The 21,827-nt window shown below is 45.1% G+C and overlaps 2 protein-coding genes across 3 annotated transcripts; both read left to right on the top strand.

Annotated features, from left to right (window-relative positions):
- The first annotated feature begins 867 nt into the window (after positions 1-867).
- LOC116219148 (ATP-binding cassette sub-family C member 10-like) lies at positions 868-13,690 on the top strand. 2 transcript variants are annotated; one of them, XM_042703463.1, is made up of 22 exons: positions 868-998; positions 1,405-1,712; positions 1,881-3,249; positions 3,512-3,739; positions 4,098-4,254; positions 4,758-4,921; positions 5,097-5,176; positions 5,513-5,684; positions 5,896-5,994; positions 6,431-6,620; positions 6,825-6,902; positions 7,020-7,205; positions 7,900-8,041; positions 8,461-8,653; positions 9,222-9,565; positions 10,098-10,267; positions 10,520-10,680; positions 11,135-11,388; positions 12,077-12,222; positions 12,572-12,669; positions 12,911-13,023; positions 13,253-13,690. In XM_042703463.1, exons 2-22 carry the CDS (start codon positions 1,531-1,533, stop codon positions 13,386-13,388), a joined length of 4,662 nt encoding a protein of 1,553 aa, XP_042559397.1. In that variant the 5' UTR covers positions 868-998; positions 1,405-1,530; the 3' UTR covers positions 13,389-13,690. The 2 variants fall into 2 exon arrangements, with proteins under 2 accessions (XP_042559397.1, XP_031418000.1); XM_031562140.2 differs by having other exon boundaries at positions 868-1,712.
- Positions 13,691-13,870: 180 nt separating this feature from the next.
- On the top strand, positions 13,871-17,635 carry LOC116219381. Its single transcript, XM_042703654.1, has 6 exons — positions 13,871-14,511; positions 15,541-15,593; positions 15,802-15,922; positions 16,107-16,285; positions 16,390-17,199; positions 17,606-17,635. Exons 2-6 carry the CDS (start codon positions 15,591-15,593, stop codon positions 17,633-17,635), a joined length of 1,143 nt encoding a protein of 380 aa, XP_042559588.1. The 5' UTR covers positions 13,871-14,511; positions 15,541-15,590.
- Positions 17,636-21,827: the final 4,192 nt, after the last annotated feature.

The raw sequence follows: 21,827 nt of genomic DNA, 5'->3' as shown, positions 1-21,827 counted from the left end.
TCGGATCATTATTGTTAGGGAGGTTTTGAAATGTGCTGCCATTTCCACTCCCGAGGACCTCTTGAGTCATGCTACTCTGTCCACAGGACAGGTCCCTGGAGGATGCAGTGATCACTCCAAAGCCCAGCACTGCCACTGAAGTCGAGGTTGTCTCCCTATTCCACAAAAGGATCTGAGGTATCACAGAGAGAGGATATTGGGCTCAAAATAGTCTACAAAGGCTACACATGACATCCTATGTCATTCTTTTCTTGCGATTTCTCCAGAAATGTAGATATTTCAACAAGAAATACAAGAAGGCCTACAATTTACACACAGAAAACGTATTTTTAGTAGGAAGAGTTTGTGATCGTATTCGCAAGCGCTCTTGCCCTGTTTGGATTTTTCTGAAGGTGCCGCAAAGCTGCAATGGAACGTTGCAGTGGAACATTTCCAACTGTGACATCAGCATCGTAATTTTGGAGATGCAGCTTATTATACGGTTACTTGCCAAAACGATACAAGACATTCCTCCAAAATCCTCATTTTTAATGATTGTGTTGCCGTTTCATGATTTCCGCTAAGAAAAAAATAGTTCTTCACTTTAAAGTTTCAGTTGTTGCGTAGCAACCCATTACTTGCTGACTTCAATAAAGCGTTGGTGACGATGCCCTGATTTCCCTGGTTCACACTGATTTGTGTGTTTACTTTTCATTTTATTTTGAAGTTATCATCTATCATCCGTGAAAAAATGCAAGTGTGAGTGTGTTGCGCGTCATCTTTAGAACAATTATTAGTTTAACTGAAGAAAGGGTTTCCTCATTAATAATGTCGTTGCGTGTCTTGTTCTTTACCACTCCCAAACAGCAGGCGACAGCAGTGAGCCAAATAATTAGGTGATTGCTTATCAGGCAGTACATAGAAGGAGAGTGTGCTGCAGCTGTACAGTTCCTTGGCGCTAGCGACCATAGATATATATACATGTGAATGATTGTCACTGGCTACACGCTGCTCAGAAGGTACCTTTTACAGTTCAATCAATGATAGGTATCGTGTCGGTATAGGTATTCTTTGCAGATGCATTGAAATTACTAAATAAGATGTAGCTAACGCTCAACATGAACACAAACCACACACCCGCCTTTTAATGGGTAGTGTTATTTCGTAGCTTCTATTTTGTTTCATTAATGACAGCTAAGATGACAGCTGGCAGGTGTAAACAGCAAGCCGAGTTTAACGTCCGCACTGACGTACTCCAAAGATGTTAATGACGCCGATAATTAGCTGGGAATTACCATAATAAAGTTGTCATTAATTAACCTGTCATTGATGAAGACAAGACTGTTCATGCGATAGCATAGGCAATGTTTACAATAAATTGTCCTGTATTATTGTGACTATGACTCCTTTTATCTCCCACGTAAGGCTCAAACAAATGTCAACACCCCCGGAGAAACAAATTCTTTTCAGACAATCTGGGAAAATGTACCCGCTGTCTTAGAGGGTTAGAGCTTGGGGCAACATCTCAATGTCCACACTTATAACTTGACAATGGAGGGGCAATGGGTTGGCCCCGCTGAGATTATCTCGGAACTCTGTCACACGGACACTCAGGACCCTTTCCCAGTGTGGAGGAATGGAACCTTCAGTCCATGTTTCAATCAAGTTGTTTTCGGCTCACTGCCCTACGCGGCTGTGGCTGTCGTTAGTGCTTGCTACCTAAGCACGCCAAGGTAAGTTGAGTCTGTGAAGTAGCCTATTAGTGGTGACAATTATGAAGCCTCTTTCATTTTTGTTTTAATAATTACAACTTAGTGTAGTGTATTATTCTAAACCCCTTATAACATCCAGACACACATCCTTTGCGAGTGAATTAAATATTTGTTCTCTTGTTCTACCAGATGCACCTATCTTCAGGCCCACCAGTCCTATGGCTGGGGCTTCAGGGCAGCCTCTGCCCTGCTTCTCTGGCTTCTCTTCATCGGAGACGTGGTGGCAGTGGCCTTACTGCAAGACCCCAATATATACCTCGACGTCTTGGCAGATGGCTGTGCCATCATCGCCTGGCTGGTTCACTTCGGGGCGATGGTGGTCCTACAGAGATCTGCATACAGATGCACCCGGGGTCCTCCTGTGCTGGTGGTGTTGGTGGTGCTGCTGATCCCAAATCTGGTCATAACTGTGACAGCTTACGTCCAGAACAGCAATTACCTTGATCTGTTACAGGTCCTGCGGGTGTTACGTCTGGCCATGGCAGTGGCTCGAGCCGCTCTGCTACTCGTCTACCTCTTGGCGTTTGTTGTCCCCTGTATTAGAGGTGTCAGGGACCCCATGTCCATCAATGCCTCGGACATGTCCCCTCTACTCCCCCAGCGAATCAGCGTGGGTGAGATGGTGGCGGAGGATGGAAGCGGCTGCTTGTCGCGTCTGCTCTACCTCTGGCTGAACCCCCTGCTCCAGCAAGGGGAGAGAGGGGAGCTGGAGAGACCCAGTGATGTGTATCAGCTTCCCAAAAGGCTGCGCACGGCCGCTGTCCACAGGCGCTTCCGCCGCTGCTGGGAGGACTGCCAGAAGGGGGCAGCGTTGCGCAGGCACCCAGAGACCCTGCAGCCGTCTGAAGGGAGCGGCCTGCAGAACGGCTCCTGGACCGAGCCTCAGGATGGTGCCGCACGTGAGGAGGTCATTGAGGATGTTAGTCTTCTGCGAGTCCTGCACAGAGCCTTCGGGCTGCGCTACTACTCGCTAGGTGTGCTAAAGCTAGCGGCTAGCATGCTAGCCTTCGCCGGGCCCTTGCTCCTCAGCGGCCTCATTGGCTTCATGGAGTCTGAGGCGGCGCCTGTTCGGCAGGGGGCGTGGTGCGCGGCGGGCCTCTTCGCCAGCACGTTCGTCTCCGCTCTGCTCCGCAACGTCTTCGTCTTCGAGGTGTCCAAGGTGTCGTTGGAGGCTCGTGCCGCCGTGGTATCGGCCATCTACGGCAAAGCCTTGCGAGTGAGCGGGTCGGCGCTGGCCCGGTTCACCCTGGGAGAGGTGGTCAACTTCATGAGCACCGACACGGACCGGCTGGTGAACTTCTTCAACAGCTTCCACGAGGCCTGGAGCCTCCCGTTCCAGTTTGCCTTGGCCCTCTACCTGCTCTACCTCCAGGTGGGGGTGGCCTTTCTGGGAGGCCTGGGAGTGGCTATCCTGCTGGTGCCGCTCAATAAAGTCCTGGCCTCCCGCATCCTGGAGAACAACAAGCACATGCTGACTCATAAGGACAACAGAGTAAAGGTAAAGGCTATTTTATACGATGCAATGAAGCAGTCTTCCTTTGCTACTGACATATTTGTAAATGTTTCTGTCTTTATATGTAGGCCTGATTGTGGTGTAATCCTTGGCATAGTCTTGCAATTTGATGGTAGTAACGGTTAGAGAGTTTATTTAAAAACAACCTGTAGTTAAAAACTGATCCAAATGGTCAACTTACTGGGTTGGTAAATCTTATGAAATGAAGCTCTACTCACATCGTTTTGTCTGGGTACCTCCCTTAAAGCTAATGACGGAAGTGCTCTTCGGGATCAGAGTCCTGAAGTTCTACAACTGGGAGCAGCATTTTGCCCAGAAGATCGGCGAGTGCCGTAAACGGGAGCTTTCCCACCTGAAGGCCATCAAGTACCTGGATGCGGTGTGTGTGTACACCTGGAGCGCTCTGCCGGTGGTCATCTCCATCCTCACCTTTGTCACCTACGTGCTGCTGGGCAATCAGCTTACTGCAGCTAAGGTCAGTAGGAGCCCTGATGCTGGACTGCCATTGGCCTTAGTCACGTCCTCCTCCTGTTTCTACACTTTTGCTTATTGTAGATAAGCAAGTATATTCACATACATTATGTATTTTATTCAAGTTCCACAGTGTATTGTTGGGACTGCTGTGAGACCACACACCGTGTCATTCTTACATTACATATATCAACTCCATAAGGTCTATCAAAAGGTTTATGGGAACATAATTTACTTTTGGACACATAAGTTTAACATTGTTTATAGGTTATTGCAATTTATTTATTAATGTATTTATTTATTTATGTATTTATTTATACATCGAACGGCACACGTGATGTATCTGTATCTGTCTCCTGCAGGTGTTCACAACCCTAGCCCTGGTGGGGATGCTCATCCTTCCTCTCAACAGCTTCCCCTGGGTCCTCAACGGCACCCTGGAGGCCAAGGTCTCGCTGGACCGCATCCAGCGCTTCCTCAGACTACACAATCAGGACCTCGGCGCTTACTACAACAAAGGTACTCCTCACATGGTGCAGAAGGCAGTGGACTTCTACAGTACTCTCCTTTTCAAGTCTCCTCAGCACTCATCCTCTCCTCTCCTCCTCTCCTCCCCTCCCTCTTTCTCCTCCCCTCTCCTCCACTAATCCTCCCCTCTCTCTCCTCTCTCTCCCTTCCTCTCCTCTCCTCCCCTCCCTCTCTCTCCTCTCCTCTCCTCTCCTCTCCTCTCCTCCCCTCCACTCTTAGCTCTGCTCCCTTGGCTCCACTAAGGTCCTCTGACTATTTTAAAGCTGTTGCATCTATGCTTATGTGAACACTGCAAGAGGTGTAACACTTTAAAAGAGGAAAAAAGAAAACACACTTGATTTTAGGGTTTCCTGATGTATAGATTGTATTGCGCTTGTACCCAACTTGGATTGGATGTGCAAACCTTATCACTCGAAGACTCTAATTGTCAGTTTAGTGTAATCAGTTTATGAACTCGGCCTCTCTGAATATCATATTTCTCACTAACTGCACAGACGCCCCTGAGGACCCCCTCTCCTCCCTGGAGCTGTTGCAGGCCTCCTTCTCGTGGCAGGCGCCGGACCCTGGCGGCACGCATAGTCCACCTGAGGAGCAGACCAACAGCGGGTCTCCAACAGGAAGTCTGTTACTGAGCAGTCTCAACCTCAGCGTACAGAAGGTATGGAGCGCAAAGATGGACGACTCGAGATGGCTCTGTTTATGGAGAATTATGAAGAATGAATAACAAATGATACAAATATAGTTTTATTGACTGAAAGCTTATCTTACAGTGCAAGCTGCTATCTTTGGTTAGGCGTTAAATACGCTTGTTTGTTCTGTCGTACTTTTACCAGGGCCGGTTGGTGGCCGTGGTAGGGAAGGTTGGCTGTGGGAAAAGTTCTTTACTGGCAGCCATCAGTGGAGAGCTTCAGAGGTGAGCTTCATCTTACAGTCATTCAACAAAACCTCCACAATTGACCGATACATCTATAATACATTTATAAAGCTGCACTATGAATAGAAGATTACTTGTATTTCTCATGTCCATGCAGTGGGTTAGTCCTCATACAGTATCACATTCTAAGCCATCGTATGGACAATGTCTCAAGTTGCACCATGACATTATCCAAATGATACTTTCAGCTAAATGTTACCCAACTTAGTACAACTAAATTTTCACCGGTCATAAAAACTCTAACCCTACCCCTAACGAATCGACCCTATTGAGTGTCAATAGCTGAACAGTCGTTGTGTTGCGTTTGACTGGCAGGCTAGGAGGGTCTGTGTATGTAGCTGGTAGGACAGAGGGGTTTGGCCTGGCCGCCCAGGAGCCCTGGATCCAGCACGCCACTGTGAGAGACAACGTCCTGTTTGGACGGGACTTTGACAGCACCTTTTACCAGACTGTGATTGAGGCCTGCGCTCTCAGTGATGATCTCAATGTAAGCCTAGTTATATTACTATGATATGTGTTACATTCTGCATTAATTTACTAGGGAAAAGGGGGGGGGGGGGGGTCCTACACATTTTTATATATCTGAACCTGAATTGTAAAAATAAAATTGAGAGTCCTGGATGCCAGGGTGACCCACTGCTCAGTACAAAGGGACCATACATCTGTAATAATTTATTTTTTGGATCACTTCATGCCAGATGTTGCCAAGCGGGGACCGGACGGAGGTGGGCGAGAATGGCGTGACTCTAAGCGGAGGACAGAAGAGCCGTCTGGCCCTGGCCCGTGCTGTTTACATGGTGGGCACAAAGACAACAGAACCTCCCGCCTAAAGCTGTGCAGTACCGGTAGGAGTAGGGTCCTATGGGATCATCAGCACACATCACAAACATTTGAGGAGTGGGACATTTTCACACTCGTCCAAGGAGGTGGTCAGATGGGGAAATGGCAGAAATGGGGATTGTGCATATGGCTCAATAAAGCAGAAGTAAAAATCTATCTGTCTGTACGACACAGTATGAAGAACCTCTATAATGAGGTAGGCAGAGCGCATGATCAGGGTTATGTGCATGAATGAACAGCCTCAGGATACAGAGAAATTGCATACATAGCAAAGTACAAACACAGCAGATTGTCTTTTTGCAAAGAACAAAATGTGCCTTTGTATAACATTCCATGATTGTGTCAATTCTGTCACTTTACGTTTGTGCCTTTGCTGATTCTGCTCACACAAAGGACAAGGAGATCTACCTCCTCGATGACCCTTTGGCAGCAGTGGATGCTGATGTCGCCCATCACCTCATGGAGAAATGCATTCTGGGTATCCTCGGCACCAAGACCAGAATCCTTTGCACTCATCGTATAGAGTTTTTGGACAGGGCGGACGTGGTGGTCCTCATGGACAATGGGACAATCGTTAAAATAGGTGAGGACTGAAATGGATCGCATCCAGTCTTGTTGAAGAAGGTTTTCTGTACATGTGGATAATGTAGGCAGGTTGTATATGGAAGTAGTCTGATACAAATGTCCTCATAGGAAACAGAGAATCTGGAAAAAAAACTGTAGAATTCACACAACTGCACAATAATTTGTTTATTTATGTATTTTTCATAAATCTTCCTAAATAAAGGATCGCCCAGTGAAGTTCTTCCCTTGGTGGAAGCAGAGCCAAAGGATCGAAAGAATGATAGCAACAAAAAAGAGAAAGGTAAGATCCAGCAGATTGATCCTCTTATTAATTTAGATTTGTATTACATTGTAAACATTTTAAATCTGTGTATTAATATCAGACTGTCAATCATGCTCTGAGTACTCTGCCAATCAGATGTCATACATCAGAAGGAGGAGCAGGAGTCATCCAATGAGCTACCTCTGGAGGAGGGGCCTGAAGATTCGGGGGAGGAGCAGAAGCAAGTGGGAGGGCTGGCCTGGTCTGTGTTCACAGCCTACTGGAGGGCCGTGGGCGGGGCCCTGGCTGCGTCCGTCCTCTTCTCTCTGCTCCTAATGCAAGGTTGCGTGTTTCTCTAGTGAGACTCGGGGTCTGTGGTGTGAGTGTTTCTGTAGTAAGACTCTGGGTCTGTGGTTGAGTGGTTGAGTGTTTCTGTAGTGAGACACTGGGTCTGTGGTGTGAGTGTTTCTGTAGTAAGACTCTGGGTCTGTGGTGTGAGTGGTTGAGTGTTTCTGTAGTGAGACACTGGGTCTGTGGTTGAGTGTTTGAGTGTTTCTCTAGTGAGACTCTGGTCTGTGGTGTGAGTGGTTGAGTGTTTCTGTAGTGAGACACTGGGTCTGTGGTTGAGTGTTTGAGTGTTTCTCTAGTGAGACTGGGTGTGTGGTGCGAGTGGTTGAGTGTTTCTGTAGTGAGACTCTGGGTCTGTGGTTGAGTGGTTGAATGGGAGGCAGGGGAGAGAGGGAGTCATTTAAGTACAAAAACTATATCGGTCCTCTGTGTCTGCCATCCGTATAATGCTTTGGGGGAATTTGTAGATAAAGGACACGAGTCAACAACAAATGATATGTGTGTCTCCTGTGGCAATGTACATGATCTGTAACTATAAACAGTCCTAGACGGTATTCAGTCAACACTTTGAACAAGACATCCTATGATGTATATATAAATTGTACATCTTACACACACACACACATACATACATACATACACACACACATACTAGTGTTTGACCAGACTGTGCCTTCTCCTTCGATAGCGTCTAAGAATGTGTCAGAGTGGTGGCTGTCCCATTGGATCTCCCACCTGAAGAGCAACTCCTCAGGTGCTGCTGTTGATGTTGATCTCCCGCCTCCTCACCAATCTCCACTGCTGCTCCTCTTCTCCCCCGGCGGCCTCACGTGAGTGGATCAGCTACCTGTCAGTCAACCTGTATTTAAATAGCATTTTTAGCCTGTGTGCTTGTTCTTTTAATAGCCATCATATTACATTTTACACGTACTTATTCAGCAGACACTTTTATCCAAAGTGAATTACAGTACAGATATATAAATATATATATATTTTTCATGTGTGCTTTCTGGGAATTGAACCCATTAGCTTTGTTTTCTTAGCACCTTGCTCTACCAGTTGAGCCTTAGCAACACACTGCAATTTTCTGTGATGTGTTGGAAGAACCACTTTTGTTGAGGCCTAAACTTTGTCATAAGAAAAACATTTTCTTTAAGAGAATGTAGAAATGGACGTAAAACATTATTATTGTGTTTGACGTAGATGTGGTAATAATAACCAACTGGCATCTTCATCGCCCTGCCTGCAGGTCCCCACTGTCGCTCAGGGAGACGTCGTCGCTGGGCAACATGAGTTCTGACGTTAAGTTCTACATGACGGTGTACGGCTCCCTGGCTACTGCCAACACGCTCTTCACCGCTGCCCGTGCCTTCCTCTTCGCCTACGGCGCCATCTGTGCTGCTGCAGTCATCCACGACAGGCTACTAGGCAGAGTGCTGAAGGTCACACACCACCATACTTCCTCAAAATCTTGGAGAAAAAAAAAGTTGTCCTAAATTTTACCTACACTTAAATGGTATCTGGTTGGTCTGTTTATCATTATCATAGCAGTGCCTTATTAGTTTGATCCAGCTCATTCGATTCATTAATGACTATAGAACAGTGGTTCTTAACCTGGGTTCGATCGAACCCCAGGGGTTCGTTGAGTCACTCTCAGGGGTTCGGCAGGGGTCAAGACACACACAGTATAGCCCGGTTCACACTAGCAATGTCGGGTCGTTTTTATATATACCTATGTTTTGAAGAAATCATATTTTATTTTTCCAATTACGAAGGGTTCGGTGAATGCACTGATGAAGCTCGCAGGGTTCAGTACCTCCAATAAGGTTAAGAACCACTGCTATAGACTATAGGCAGCCCAGCATACAATAGAAATGTTCTTTTAACCACCACATACTTACAATTAGCTTATTCAAAGGTCTTGGCCTACAGTCTCTCTCAGGAGAAGAGTCACCAAGACGTCTTTCTTGACCTGTGTTTGACCTCTGTTCTCCCTCACCCCCACGTCAGGCCACAGTGACCTTTTACGATACCACGCCTCTGGGCCGCGTGCTCAACCGCTTCTCGTCAGACATGTACAGCGCGGACGACTCGCTGCCCTTCGTGCTCAACATCCTGCTGGCCAACGTGTTCGGGCTGCTGGGCATGCTGGTCGTCATGACCTACGGGCTGCCCTGGCTGCTGCTCCCGCTGCTGCCACTGGGGGCGCTCTACTACCGCACGCAGCGCTTCTACCGGCACAGCTCGCGCGAGCTCAAGCGCCTGTGCAGCCTCACGCTCTCGCCCGTCTACTCGCACTTCTCCGAGACGCTCGCCGGCCTGAGCACGGTGAGAGCCAGCGGTAGCGCCGCCAGGTGAGACGACCTTTGACCTCTGCAGCCAACAGTGTGGTTCATTGGACACGACACGGTTGCTATGGTAGTATTAAAGTATTAATTGTGAAAATGTGAATATAGTTGGATAGTGGGTAAACGTTTGGTGCATAGGCTTATCCACAGTCTAGAGGTGACCAACCTTCAGTGTAAACCTTTAGTGTAGTTATAGTTCTGTCTGTGGGCATATGTGATTACTCAATATGGAGTCATGCATTATGCTTGGCTGTGCTGCGATCTTATGGAGAGTCTATGGTTGTTACATCTATAACTTATTGTGAGTCCTCTGAATGATAATATCTCACCGTCATTTAACAACAGTCATAGCCCAAAGCTAGTTCGCTGTTAGATATCAACAGTCATAGCCCAAAGCTAGTTCGCTGTTAGATATCAACAGTCATAGCCCAAAGCTAGTTCGCTGTTAGATATCAACAGTCATAGCCCAAAGCTAGTTCGCTGTTAGAGATCAGATTGGTGTCCCACAGTGTGGAGCTCATGTGAGGTCCTTGTGCAGGTTTGAGGAGGAGAACGAACAGCGTTTGGAGCAGAACCAGCGATGTCTGTTCGCCAGCAACGCCGCCATGCAGTGGTTGGACATCCGCCTCCAGATGATCGGTGTCGCCCTGGTGACCGGCATCGGCATCATTGCAGTCGTCCAGCACCAGTTCAAATCCATAGACCCAGGTATCTGTCAACGTCACCAATATTTAATTAGGAAGATTTACTTGGAAGTCTCGTAAGCAGCACAAAGGTTCAAACATTAATTCAAACAAACGCATGAGGTATTTGTTTATTCTTAAATTTTTAGGTGACATTTTGTCTTCCCACTTATTTCACAGTATACTGTATTATGCACACAGAGTCCCTGCACACATATCCTGCTGACAAGCCCGGTGAATGATGATGCTGATGATGTTTCTGGTTGGTTCTCCTCAGGCCTGGTGGGCTTGTCCCTGTCCTACGCCCTCTCCATCACCAACCTGCTCTCCGGGCTGATCTTCAGCTTCGCCCAGACGGAGATGCAGATGGTCAGCGTGGAGCGCACGGAGGAGTACAGCACCTGCGTCCCCGTGGAGCCCCAAGATGGCCGCCGCCAGGTGAGACGTGAGGCTTGCTTTCACCAGCAGCTAAGAGCCATTACGCTGTCTCAGTCTTCACCAGCAGCTAATAGAGTCATTCCGCTGACTGTGTCTTTTATCTGCCTACTTGTTCATATTAACTTAGGCTAGGTTAAATGCCAGTGGGCAGGCCAGAGGATATGTTCACCATCTCTGGGGGCCATATTAAGTACAGATAGTACATATAGTACAGATGTCCTATACTGATGTGCATGTTCATGGCAAACTAACTGCAACACTACTATGTAGTATGGCCTCAACTGCACAATCTAGGGGTCAGACAAGAGAGTTGAGCTGAAGAAAAAAGTGCCAGAATAGAGTGAACTCTCACCGAGTGCACTTGGCTCTCTTTTAACACTGCTCAGCAGTTGACCATTTCCTCTACCGACCTCGTAAAATTTCCAAGTCAAATCGGGGCGCTTCCCTTTCGCAGGTCCCCCCTGAGTGGCCTCAGCACGGCCGGGTGGAGTTCTCCGGCGCCGCGCTGGCCTATCGGCCGGGCCTGCCCAACGCCCTGGACGGGGTGAGCGTGGAGGTGCTGCCCGGGGAGAGGGTGGGCATCGTGGGCCGCACGGGCTCTGGGAAGTCCACCCTCTTCCTGGCTCTCTTTCGCATGGTGGAGCTGAACCAGGGCTGCGTCCTGCTGGACGGAGTTGACATTAGCCAAGTGGCATTGTCTCAACTCAGGTGAGCGGGAGTCAGTGAGTTTGCCCTGGCCTTCTATACTCTCTCTCTCTCTCTCTCTCTCTCTCTCTCTCTCTCTCTTTCTCTCTCTCTCTATATATATATGCTTTAAATATATATATATATTTATATATACACTTCTATACTCAGGAGAAATTAAATGTTTGTTATAAAACGTCTGTGTCTATCTACGCAGACCAGAAGCAGCACACAGTTCTGCCACAGTGTGCATTTTACTGCTCAGATCATGTTTGCTGTAAAGAAGTGTTGAATTAGCTACAGTAATTCCTCACTGCCACTTAACTGGAGCAGCAGTATGTTTCTCATTGGCCCTTCGTTATTATCTACCAAGCACACATATCCGTCAGAATATGACCTTGTTGAGCCTACTTTAAAGCATTTAACCCCATAGCAAGACTGCCTCACACATTTTATCCATATCTATAGGCACACTTTGACCACATATGATAACTTCGGTCTGATAGCTTCCAGGGTTTGATAGGCCAGGGTTAGCCACACCATTAATAACAACCATGTTGTGTCTCGTAGCCATGTCTGGGTTTTTACTTCAACCATCACACATATATTTTCCTTTAGTGTTACTACAGGATTTGGGGGTATTGAGGAAAGGGCTCTTCCTGCTGGTATACATTGCCTTAGTGCTCACAAGTGCTTTTTGTTTCTCTCGTAGGTCAAAGATGGCCGTCATCCCTCAGGACCCCTTCTTGTTTTCCGGCTCGGTGCGGGACAACCTGGACCCCTGTGGCCGGCACTCTGACCCGCGCCTCCTGGATGCCCTGGAGCAGTGCCACCTGGAGCAGGTGGTCAGAAGGATAGGTGAGAGAGGGGCAGAGCGAGAGGAGAGGAGGAGAGACACAAACATAGAGGGGAGGGGACAGGCAGAGCAGAGCTCATGTTCAGCCCTCTTCTCATCTGTAATATTGTACACAGTTAGAGTAGATTACTTTGATGATAAAAATGATATTTAAAAAAAAGTTTTAGCCCTACCTATACATTCCGACAGCCTTTTTCCCAGCTGCAGTGAATACTTACTACTCAGTAAATCTCCCCATAACAACTCTCACAATGTGTGTTGTGTGTGTATGTCTGTTTGGGCCTATGTGTGTGTGTGTGTTGTGTATGTGTGTGTGTGTTGTGTATGTATGTGTTTCTTTCTGTGCTGCAGGGGGTCTGGAGGCGGAGGTGGGGGAGAAAGGGAAGTCTCTGTCAGTGGGTCAGAGGCAGCTGTTGTGTCTGGCACGAGCCCTGTTGACCGAGGCTAACGTAAGATCTCCGTCTCTGTGCTTCACAGTCCGTTTACATGTCACTGTCTCACTATTAGACATACCATTTGTTTTTCTGAGAACAGAGCAATGTTTTTACTGGTACTGATAGATGAGAGATGTGTATGTTAACTCAACGTGTCATCGTTTATGTGATGGTGATGTAATGGATGTTTAAATAGGTCCTGTGCATTGATGAAGCCACTGCAAGCGTAATGATGATGTAATGGATGTTTAAATAGGTCCTGTGCATTGATGAAGCCACTGCAAGCGTCGACCAGAAGACTGACATGCTTCTACAGAAGACCATAAGAGACATGTTTAAGGACAGGACTGTCCTGACTATTGCACACAGGTCAGTGACTCGTGTGATTTCATACTTAAATACAAACATTTGTCCTCAATGTGGTGAATACTTTTCAATTCCAATTTTTCTGATGATTATGAGCTGTAATGTCTTCAACTCTTTTTTTTTTTAATTCATTAAAAAAACAAGAGAATCTTGACCAAAGTCATAGTCAGAGTTGCAGTCATTGTGCTGCCTCAGGCTGCAATTAACCTCATGTCCACACTCATGTGCACAGGCTCAACACCATCATGGACTCAGACAGAGTCATTGTGATGCATGCTGGGAAGGTGGTGGAGTTTGACACCCCTGCTGCTCTCTCCCAGAGGGACGACTCGTTCTTCCACAGGCTGCTGGGAGGAAGAGGAGCCTGAAGGCCAACATATGCCTCCGACACTGATGATATGACAATGATGATGTGACACTGATGATATGACAATGATGATATGACGCACCTTAAAGTTACAGATGATATGTCAGAGTTCGGCTAAGGGTGCAGATATAATGTATTGGTTATGTAAGAATGTTGCCACGTTGTTGTACCTACTTAACAGTAAAGAGTTACTCAGGGATGAAGGTTTGTTTTTAGATGTGTTCTTTAGATGCAGTTCTGTTTGTTTGATACAATCATGTTGTCACAAGTAAAGATTGATCGATGTTTTTTTAAATTCCTCCACCCAAGTCTGTTTTCTTTATTTCTTCTGCATTGTGTTGATATGTTACGCTGTGATGTGAATGCATTGTGGTACATCTTCAATAACCCCACCCAAAGGGCGAAGCCATTCCAGAATGACTGAATAGGTACATTAGTTCTTCTAATCCACTGGGTTACGTCATTCCGTTTATTTCTCCCGTGTGGCACTGCTGCCCTGAAGGATGTGTTTGTGCACTTATGGTGTGTTATGCGCACATAATCATCATCATTTGAATCAGGTTGCCATAATTAATCATTTGGAAACAAGGTAGGCATAATTGTCTGACCATTCCAGTTGATTCGGAAATTGTGTGTCCCCTAACCTTGTGTTACAACTGTCCCATTAAGTATGGGTGTGTTTTGAGTGTCATTTGTGTAGAGGGTGTGCCTCTGTAGTCATAATAGTGAGTGAGTCATTATAGTGTTCTGACCAGGTGAATTCTGGGCTTTCACTTTGACCCCACCCAGTGCAGAGAGTGATATGTTTTGATTTGTTTTGTTAATGGATGTTCCCTTCTGTAATGATGCGTCATGCCATCCAACAAGCTACAGAGAGAGAGTGGATCTGTCCGTCAGGCCGAGACACCACGTCTTGCCTGGGAACCAGTTTGTCAGCTTTAGTAGTCAATATTCCTGCTGACAGGAGGGTTGAGGCAAACAGTCCTTGGAGCTCCCGGGGAGAGGGAGCAAACACACTCTTATCAGTCCCAGTGTGTTAAATTCCTTTCTTAGCGGGACAGGGCGATACCTGCACAGCTTTTGCAGTGGGCGCCAAGAGCAACAACAATCCTATGGAATCACAGGTGAGTCCGGATTGTTCTATGCTTTCCAGTAATTCAGTCCACTAATGGAATTAATGAATGGCTATTCTGTAGAGGGCAAGGAAGACAAGATAGACAAGGAATAGATCATGTTCAAAGTGCCATTTGCTATCATCTGTGATGCAACGTGCCTTCATAGCAAGCCTTTAGCTTTGTGTTGTTTTGACTGCAGGCGCCTTATTGGAGTTATCAAGGAATGGATTGCTTTTATGGATTATATGTTGTATTATGCAAGGGCACACCGCTCCTGTGATTCAAGTTTGAGTTTTGTGAAGACTGTATCAGGGTGATCTGCCGACACATGATGCATACCCTTGGACACACCATGTGCTTTCTTTATGGCAAAAAGATTAATTTGCAATGTGTGTCTGTCTTGAAATTCTACATTGTTTGTGGGTTGTGGAAATTACGTTGGTACATAGTGTGCTAAATTGTCCAGAGCCAGCGATGCTATACTTCCAGTGATACTTCCAGTATACTACCTGTGAGCATGTGTATTTACCTGAGATGGAAAGATAAATATATATCACATAACAACCATAGTGTATAAACAATATTATGGTCATACTAATGTGTAAGTCGGACACATGGTGTTTACAGTTTTTCTTACACATCATTTGAATATTGTAAGATGTATTTAGTGTCACTGAGATGCTTGGTTAGAGTGTGTACATAGAGCACTGTATGGACACCAGCACCGGGGCATGAGGGTGTGGGTGTGGCCCTCGTCATCGGCCCTCGTCATCGGCTCTGATCCTTAGGGCTGACCTAACCTGTTCCTGGCTCTCTCTCACCGCCCTGAAGCCATTCCTTGAATGCCTCGCAGTTTCTGCTGACAACATGCCAAATTGTCCTCAAAACAATTCAAAACTTGATAAACAACTGACTTAATTGTTTTTGTATAAACCTAGGTTCCAATGACTTAAAATGTTGAGACTGTGTCTATGACGTAAAAAGTTTAATGTCCAACTGTTAAAAACAAACACTTACAGAGCTGCTGCTGTGTTATAGGTGTCAATGTTGACGTTGCTGTGACACCGATATAGGAATATTCAACTATCATGGTAGGTCAAATAATTGTATTCTTTAAAATCAAGGGACATGAGGATAATCTAAACTCAGCTCTCAAAATGTGTTTCCAAAATCATTTATGCTCACATAAAACATTTCGAAAGCATGTGATATTTAATTGCAGCGTTCTCTTTGTAATTTCTTATGTGTCTCACTTAATTCTCCCTTCAAACGGTGGATGTACCTTGTGTTTGTTTTCAGACTAGGCACCAGAGATCTAAGAGCTTCTCCGACAGCCTTCTGCTGGCAGATGATGGCAATGGGGGTGTGGTTGTCTCTGGCATCAGAGGTGATGCCATGACCAATCAAGGACTGAAAAAAGGTACAGTTTGTTTCATACACATCATGGGATGCTGTCAGTTAATGCAAGTCAAATAATACCTGTTTACTTTTGCTGCAGTGTGTTTTTTTCTCGTTCACTTCCCCATAAGATAATACATTTCCAGTTGTTTCAGTGATTAGAGGTTTGATTAGATTATCAGTTTGATTTTTTTATATATTTCTAGGAGATGAAATAGTTGGTGCCACCATCAGCTTTGATGACTTAAAAAAAGATGAGATCCTGGATATACTGAAGCTAATTGAGCCATATAATGACAAGATTCAAGTTCTTACAAAACAAGATTTGAAACCCAGCAAAAGTATGGGGAACTTGGATCTTGAAACTGTCAAGACTCCAGATGAGGTCTGTACTTTGGATTTTTATTTTGAAAAAAAAAAAAAAAAAAACTACTTCTGAAATTTCTAACAGTTGTTCAGGTGACTGATTTTAATTCCCTCCTTTTTAAGATGCTGAGGAATTCATACAACACATTTTTCAACGCAAAAGTGAAGAAATTCCTGAAGGACAATCCATCTTCAGGAGCCATGCCGGGGAATGTATCTCCACATGAAAACCCAGAGGAGTTGAAACCTGAGAAGGAAAGGGATGCTACGTCTGTTGACCTAAACATGGACTTGCCTTCTCTCAACGGTAAACCAAAAGTTGATGTCACAGACTTTCTGAAAGCAGCAAAACAGAGACAAAAGGGCAATGTGCCAACTACAGATGTCAAGGGTCTAGACTCCTCTGACACTCCAAAGCCCATTGAGAGTACCACAGAAACAGCAGAAAATTGCTTGAGTGCAGAGGTTGCTTTACCTCAAGTGGACATAAAAGCACCTGATGAAATGAGTGGAGGTACTGAGTTGCCTGTAGTAGATGTTGTTGCAAAGAGTCCAGATATATCTGAAGTAGACCCTTCAGGTTTAATGCCTACAGCACCTGACCACAACATTTGCGTAGGTGTAGACATGGCAGAGCCCAATGCAAACGTCAAAACTGACACCGATATCAGTGCATCTCCTCCAGTCGTTTTAAGGGGAAAAGATCATGTGCAATCCACACTTGATGTCAGTCTCCCAGTTCTCCACGCTGAAAGTCCAGAGACAACAGTTAAGTTGACTGATGACATGCAAGTTCCAAGTTCAACTATAGAAATAGATGTTCTGCCTTCAGACACTAATCCCCCAGAAGTTGAATTCACACCACCTAATACCGACATTCATATCCCTTCAAAAAACAAAACCAAGTCATCTAAGAGGAAGTCAAAAAGCAGGGTGAGAGCACCAGAACTTGATTTAGATTCACCCTCAGGTTATGAATATAGCTCGACTGGCATACCTGACCTGAATCTTGACGTTCCCTCAGCATACAAATATGTCCCAGATGCCTTACCAGATCTTAACCTTGATGTACCCTCAGCGTATAATTACGTCCCAAATGGTTTACCAGACCTAAATGTCGATATGCCCTCCGCATATGAATACACATCAAGAAAACTTGCTCAGGAAAAGCCAACCTTGATCATAGCAAGTCCCAAAACTAAGAGAAGAATCAAAGCCCCAGATTTAAAAGGTGAAGTTTCTAAAGGTGACCTCTCAATTCCCCAAGCTGAAATTGGTCTGAACGTTCCTGACCTGGAAGCAGATCTAAAAGTGCCTGATATTGGCACTCTGCCTAAAGCATCTGCTCTGGACGCTGGTGGAGGAGTAAAGACAGGAAGTCTAAGTACCAAAACACCGAAAGTGACAGGTAGCATTGATATGCCAAACCCCAGTGGGCACTTACCAAAAATAGACTTCAAAGGCCCAGAAACTGACCTCAATATTCCAGATGTAGACATTGATTCTCCATCAGGAAAATTCAAAATGCCTAGATTTAAAATACCAAAATTCAGTTTTTCTGGCTTAAAATCACCAAATGTGGCTCTAGAGGAAAATCTGACGGCACCCGATCTAAAGATGCCCTCACCTAAAATAGCAGCTAAAACACGTGGACCAACTTTCGACTCAAATATTCCAACAACCGACTGGAAAGGTCTAAAAGCTATAAAGACCCCAAAGCTTGAAGGTCCTGATTGTGAAATAAATCCACCAGGTCTTGATGTTGCCGTTCCTGACATAGACATGCATTTCGCAAAACCTGATCTGAATGGCCCAGACATTGATTCACCAAATATAAATGTTGATATGCCCTCTGCTCCTTCTGGAAAACTGAAGATGCCTAAATTTGGTCTCTCAGGAACCTTACCGAAAGCACCTGAGGCCGACCTCAAGATGCCAAGTATGAATGTCAGTGGACCAAAGATTAAAGGAGATTTCAGTGTCCCTGATACAGACATGCGTTTGGGAAAACCTCATCTCAAAGGTCCTAAATTAGATCTAAATTCCCCTGATGTGAACATTGGTGCCCCATCAGGTACATTAAAAATGCCCAAATTCAAAATGCCAAAGTTTAGCCTTCCAGGGCTGAAGGGTCCAGATGTTGGCATAGATGGAGATCTTGATGGACCAGATCTCAGTGTTTCATCACCTAAAGTGGGAGCTGCATTTGATGATCCTGATGTGGATATTAATGTACCAAGAGCTCATTGGAGAGGTCCAAAAGCAGATATGACAGGCCCTGATGTGGATATAGGTAAACCATCTGGCAAATTTAACTGGCCTACTTTTAAGATGCCTGACTTTGGCCTTTCTGGACCAAAGGTTAAGGGGCCTGATTGTGATTTAAAGACTCCAGATGTGGACTTCTCAGCTCCCAAGATCAAAGGAGGAATCAAAGCACCAAAATTGAGATCCCCAGATGTCAAATTGAAAAATCCTAATCTAGATGTTAGTGTTCCTAATGCTGATTTAGATATGCCTTCTGGCAAACTCCCAAAACTTAAAGAACCCAAGATAGATCTCTCAGCTCCAGATTTTGACTTTGATGCTCCTTCTGGAAAACTGAAGATGCCTAAATTTGGTCTCTCAGGAACCTTACCGAAAGCACCTGAGGCCGACCTCAAGATGCCAAGTATGAATGTCAGTGGACCAAAGATTAAAGGAGATTTCAATGTCCCTGATACAGACATGCGTTTGGGAAAACCTCATCTCAAAGGTCCTAAATTAGATCTAAATTCCCCTGATGTGAACATTGGTGCCCCATCAGGTACATTAAAAATGCCCAAATTCAAAATGCCAAAGTTTAGCCTTCCAGGACTGAAGGGTCCAGATGTTGGCATAGATGGAGATCTTGATGGACCAGATCTCAGTGTTTCACCACCTAAAGTGGGAGCTGCATTTGATGATCCTGATGTGGATATTAATGTACCAAGAGCTCATTTGAAAGGCCCAAAAGCAGATATGACAGGCCCTGATGTGGATATAGGTAAACCATCTGGCAAATTTAACTGGCCTACTTTTAAGATGCCTGACTTTGGCCTTTCTGGACCAAAGGTTAAGGGGCCTGATTGTGATTTAAAGACTCCAGATGTGGACTTCTCAGCTCCCAAGATCAAAGGAGGAATCAAAGCACCAAAATTGAGATCCCCAGATGTCAAATTGAAAAATCCTAATCTAGATGTTAGTGTTCCTAATGCTGATTTAGATATGCCTTCTGGCAAACTCCCAAAACTTAAAAAACCCAAGATAGATCTCTCAGCTCCAGATTTTGACTTTGATGCTCCTTCTGGAAAACTGAAGATGCCTAAATTTGGTCTCTCAGGAACCTTACCGAAAGCACCTGAGGCCGACCTCAAGATGCCAAGTATGAATGTCAGTGGACCAAAGATTAAAGGAGATTTCAATGTCCCTGATACAGACATGCGTTTGGGAAAACCTCATCTCAAAGGTCCTGAAATAGATCTAAATTCCCCTGATGTGAACATTGGTGCCCCATCAGGTACATTAAAAATGCCCAAATTCAAAATGCCAAAGTTTAGCCTTCCAGGGCTGAAGGGTCCAGATGTTGGCATAGATGGAGATCTTGATGGACCAGATCTCAGTGTTTCACCACCTAAAGTGGGAGCTGCATTTGATGATCCTGATGTGGATATTAATGTACCAAGAGCTCATTTGAAAGGCCCAAAAGCAGATATGACAGGCCCTGATGTGGATATAGGTAAACCATCTGGCAAATTTAACTGGCCTACTTTTAAGATGCCTGACTTTGGCCTTTCTGGACCAAAGGTTAAGGGGCCTGATTGTGATTTAAAGACTCCAGATGTGGACTTCTCAGCTCCCAAGATCAAAGGAGGAATCAAAGCACCAAAATTGAGATCCCCAGATGTCAAATTGAAAAATCCTAATCTAGATGTTAGTGTTCCTAATGCTGATTTAGATATGCCTTCTGGCAAACTCCCAAAACTTAAAAAACCCAAGATAGATCTCTCAGCTCCAGATTTTGACTTTGATGCTCCTTCTGGAAAACTGAAGATGCCTAAATTTGGTCTCTCAGGAACCTTACCGAAAGCACCTGAGGCCGACCTCAAGATGCCAAGTATGAATGTCAGTGGACCAAAGATTAAAGGAGATTTCAATGTCCCTGATACAGACATGCGTTTGGGAAAACCTCATCTCAAAGGTCCTAAATTAGATCTAAATTCCCCTGATGTGAACATTGGTGCCCCATCAGGTACATTAAAAATGCCCAAATTCAAAATGCCCAAGTTTAGCCTTCCAGGACTGAAGGGTCCAGATGTTGGCATAGATGGAGATCTTGATGGACCAGATCTCAGTGTTTCACCACCTAAAGTGGGAGCTGCATTTGATGATCCTGATGTGGATATTAATGTACCAAGAGCTAATTGGAGAGGTCCAAAAGCAGATATGACAGGCCCTGATGTGGATATAGGCAAACCATCTGGCAAATTCAACTTGCCTACTTTTAAGATGCCTGACTTTGGCCTTTCTGGACCAAAGGTTAAGGGGTCTGATTGTGATTTAAAGACTCCAGATGTGGACTTCTCAGCTCCCAAGATCAAGGGAGAAATCAAAGCACCAAAATTAAGATCCCCAGATGTCAAATTGAAAAACCCTAATCTAGATGTTAGTGTTCCTAATGCTGATTTAGATATGCCTTCTGGCAAACTCCCAAAACTTAAAAAACCCAAGATAGATCTCTCAGCTCCAGATTTTGACTTTGATGCTCCTTCTGGAAAACTGAAGATGCCTACATTTGGTCTCTCAGGAACCTTACCGAAAGCACCTGAGGCCGACCTCAAGATGCCAAGTATGAATGTCAGTGGACCAAAGATTAAAGGAGATTTCAGTGTCCCTGATACAGATATGCGTTTGGGAAAACCTGATTTAAAAGGTCCTAAATTAGATCTAAATTCCCATGATGCAAACATTAATGCCCCGTCAGGTACATTAAAAATGCCCAAATTGAAAATGCCCAAGTTTAGCCTTCCAGGACTAAAGGGTCCAGATGTTGGCATAGATAGAGATTGTGATATATCAGGAGATCTGAATCTGTCACCACCTAAAATAGGAGGTTTGGAGGCTCCAGCTGTTGGTGGTGGAATTACCATACCTGACATGGATCTTTCTATTCCCAGAGTTAAAGGAGCCCAAAATCCAAACGCTTCCAATGGCAACTTCACTGAACCAAACTTAAAACTTTCTCCAAAAGTCAATGGGAAGATGCCAGAGGGCCAAGTACAGGTTTCAGGTACTTTAAAAGAACCCAGACTTCCAGATCTTGACATTGATGCCACCTTGGGTAAATATAAGAGTCACAAGAAATTGAGAAATGACGCCCTTGATTTAGATGGCGATGTGAAATTCTCAAACAAAGTTCGCCCCTCCAGGAAGACAAAAGGCAGAGCAAGCTATCCAGTCAGTAAGGAGAATGTCATCACCAGTGCACTAGATACGAAGGTTTTACTCCCTGAATTTCCACAACCGCGAGATAGAGTAATGAC

This window comes from Clupea harengus, chromosome 24 (genome assembly GCF_900700415.2).
Source record: "Clupea harengus chromosome 24, Ch_v2.0.2, whole genome shotgun sequence".
Lineage (NCBI taxonomy): Eukaryota > Metazoa > Chordata > Actinopteri > Clupeiformes > Clupeidae > Clupea > Clupea harengus.
Note: the sequence above shows the minus strand (reverse complement) of the source record. Positions and strands in the feature narration are given on the sequence as shown.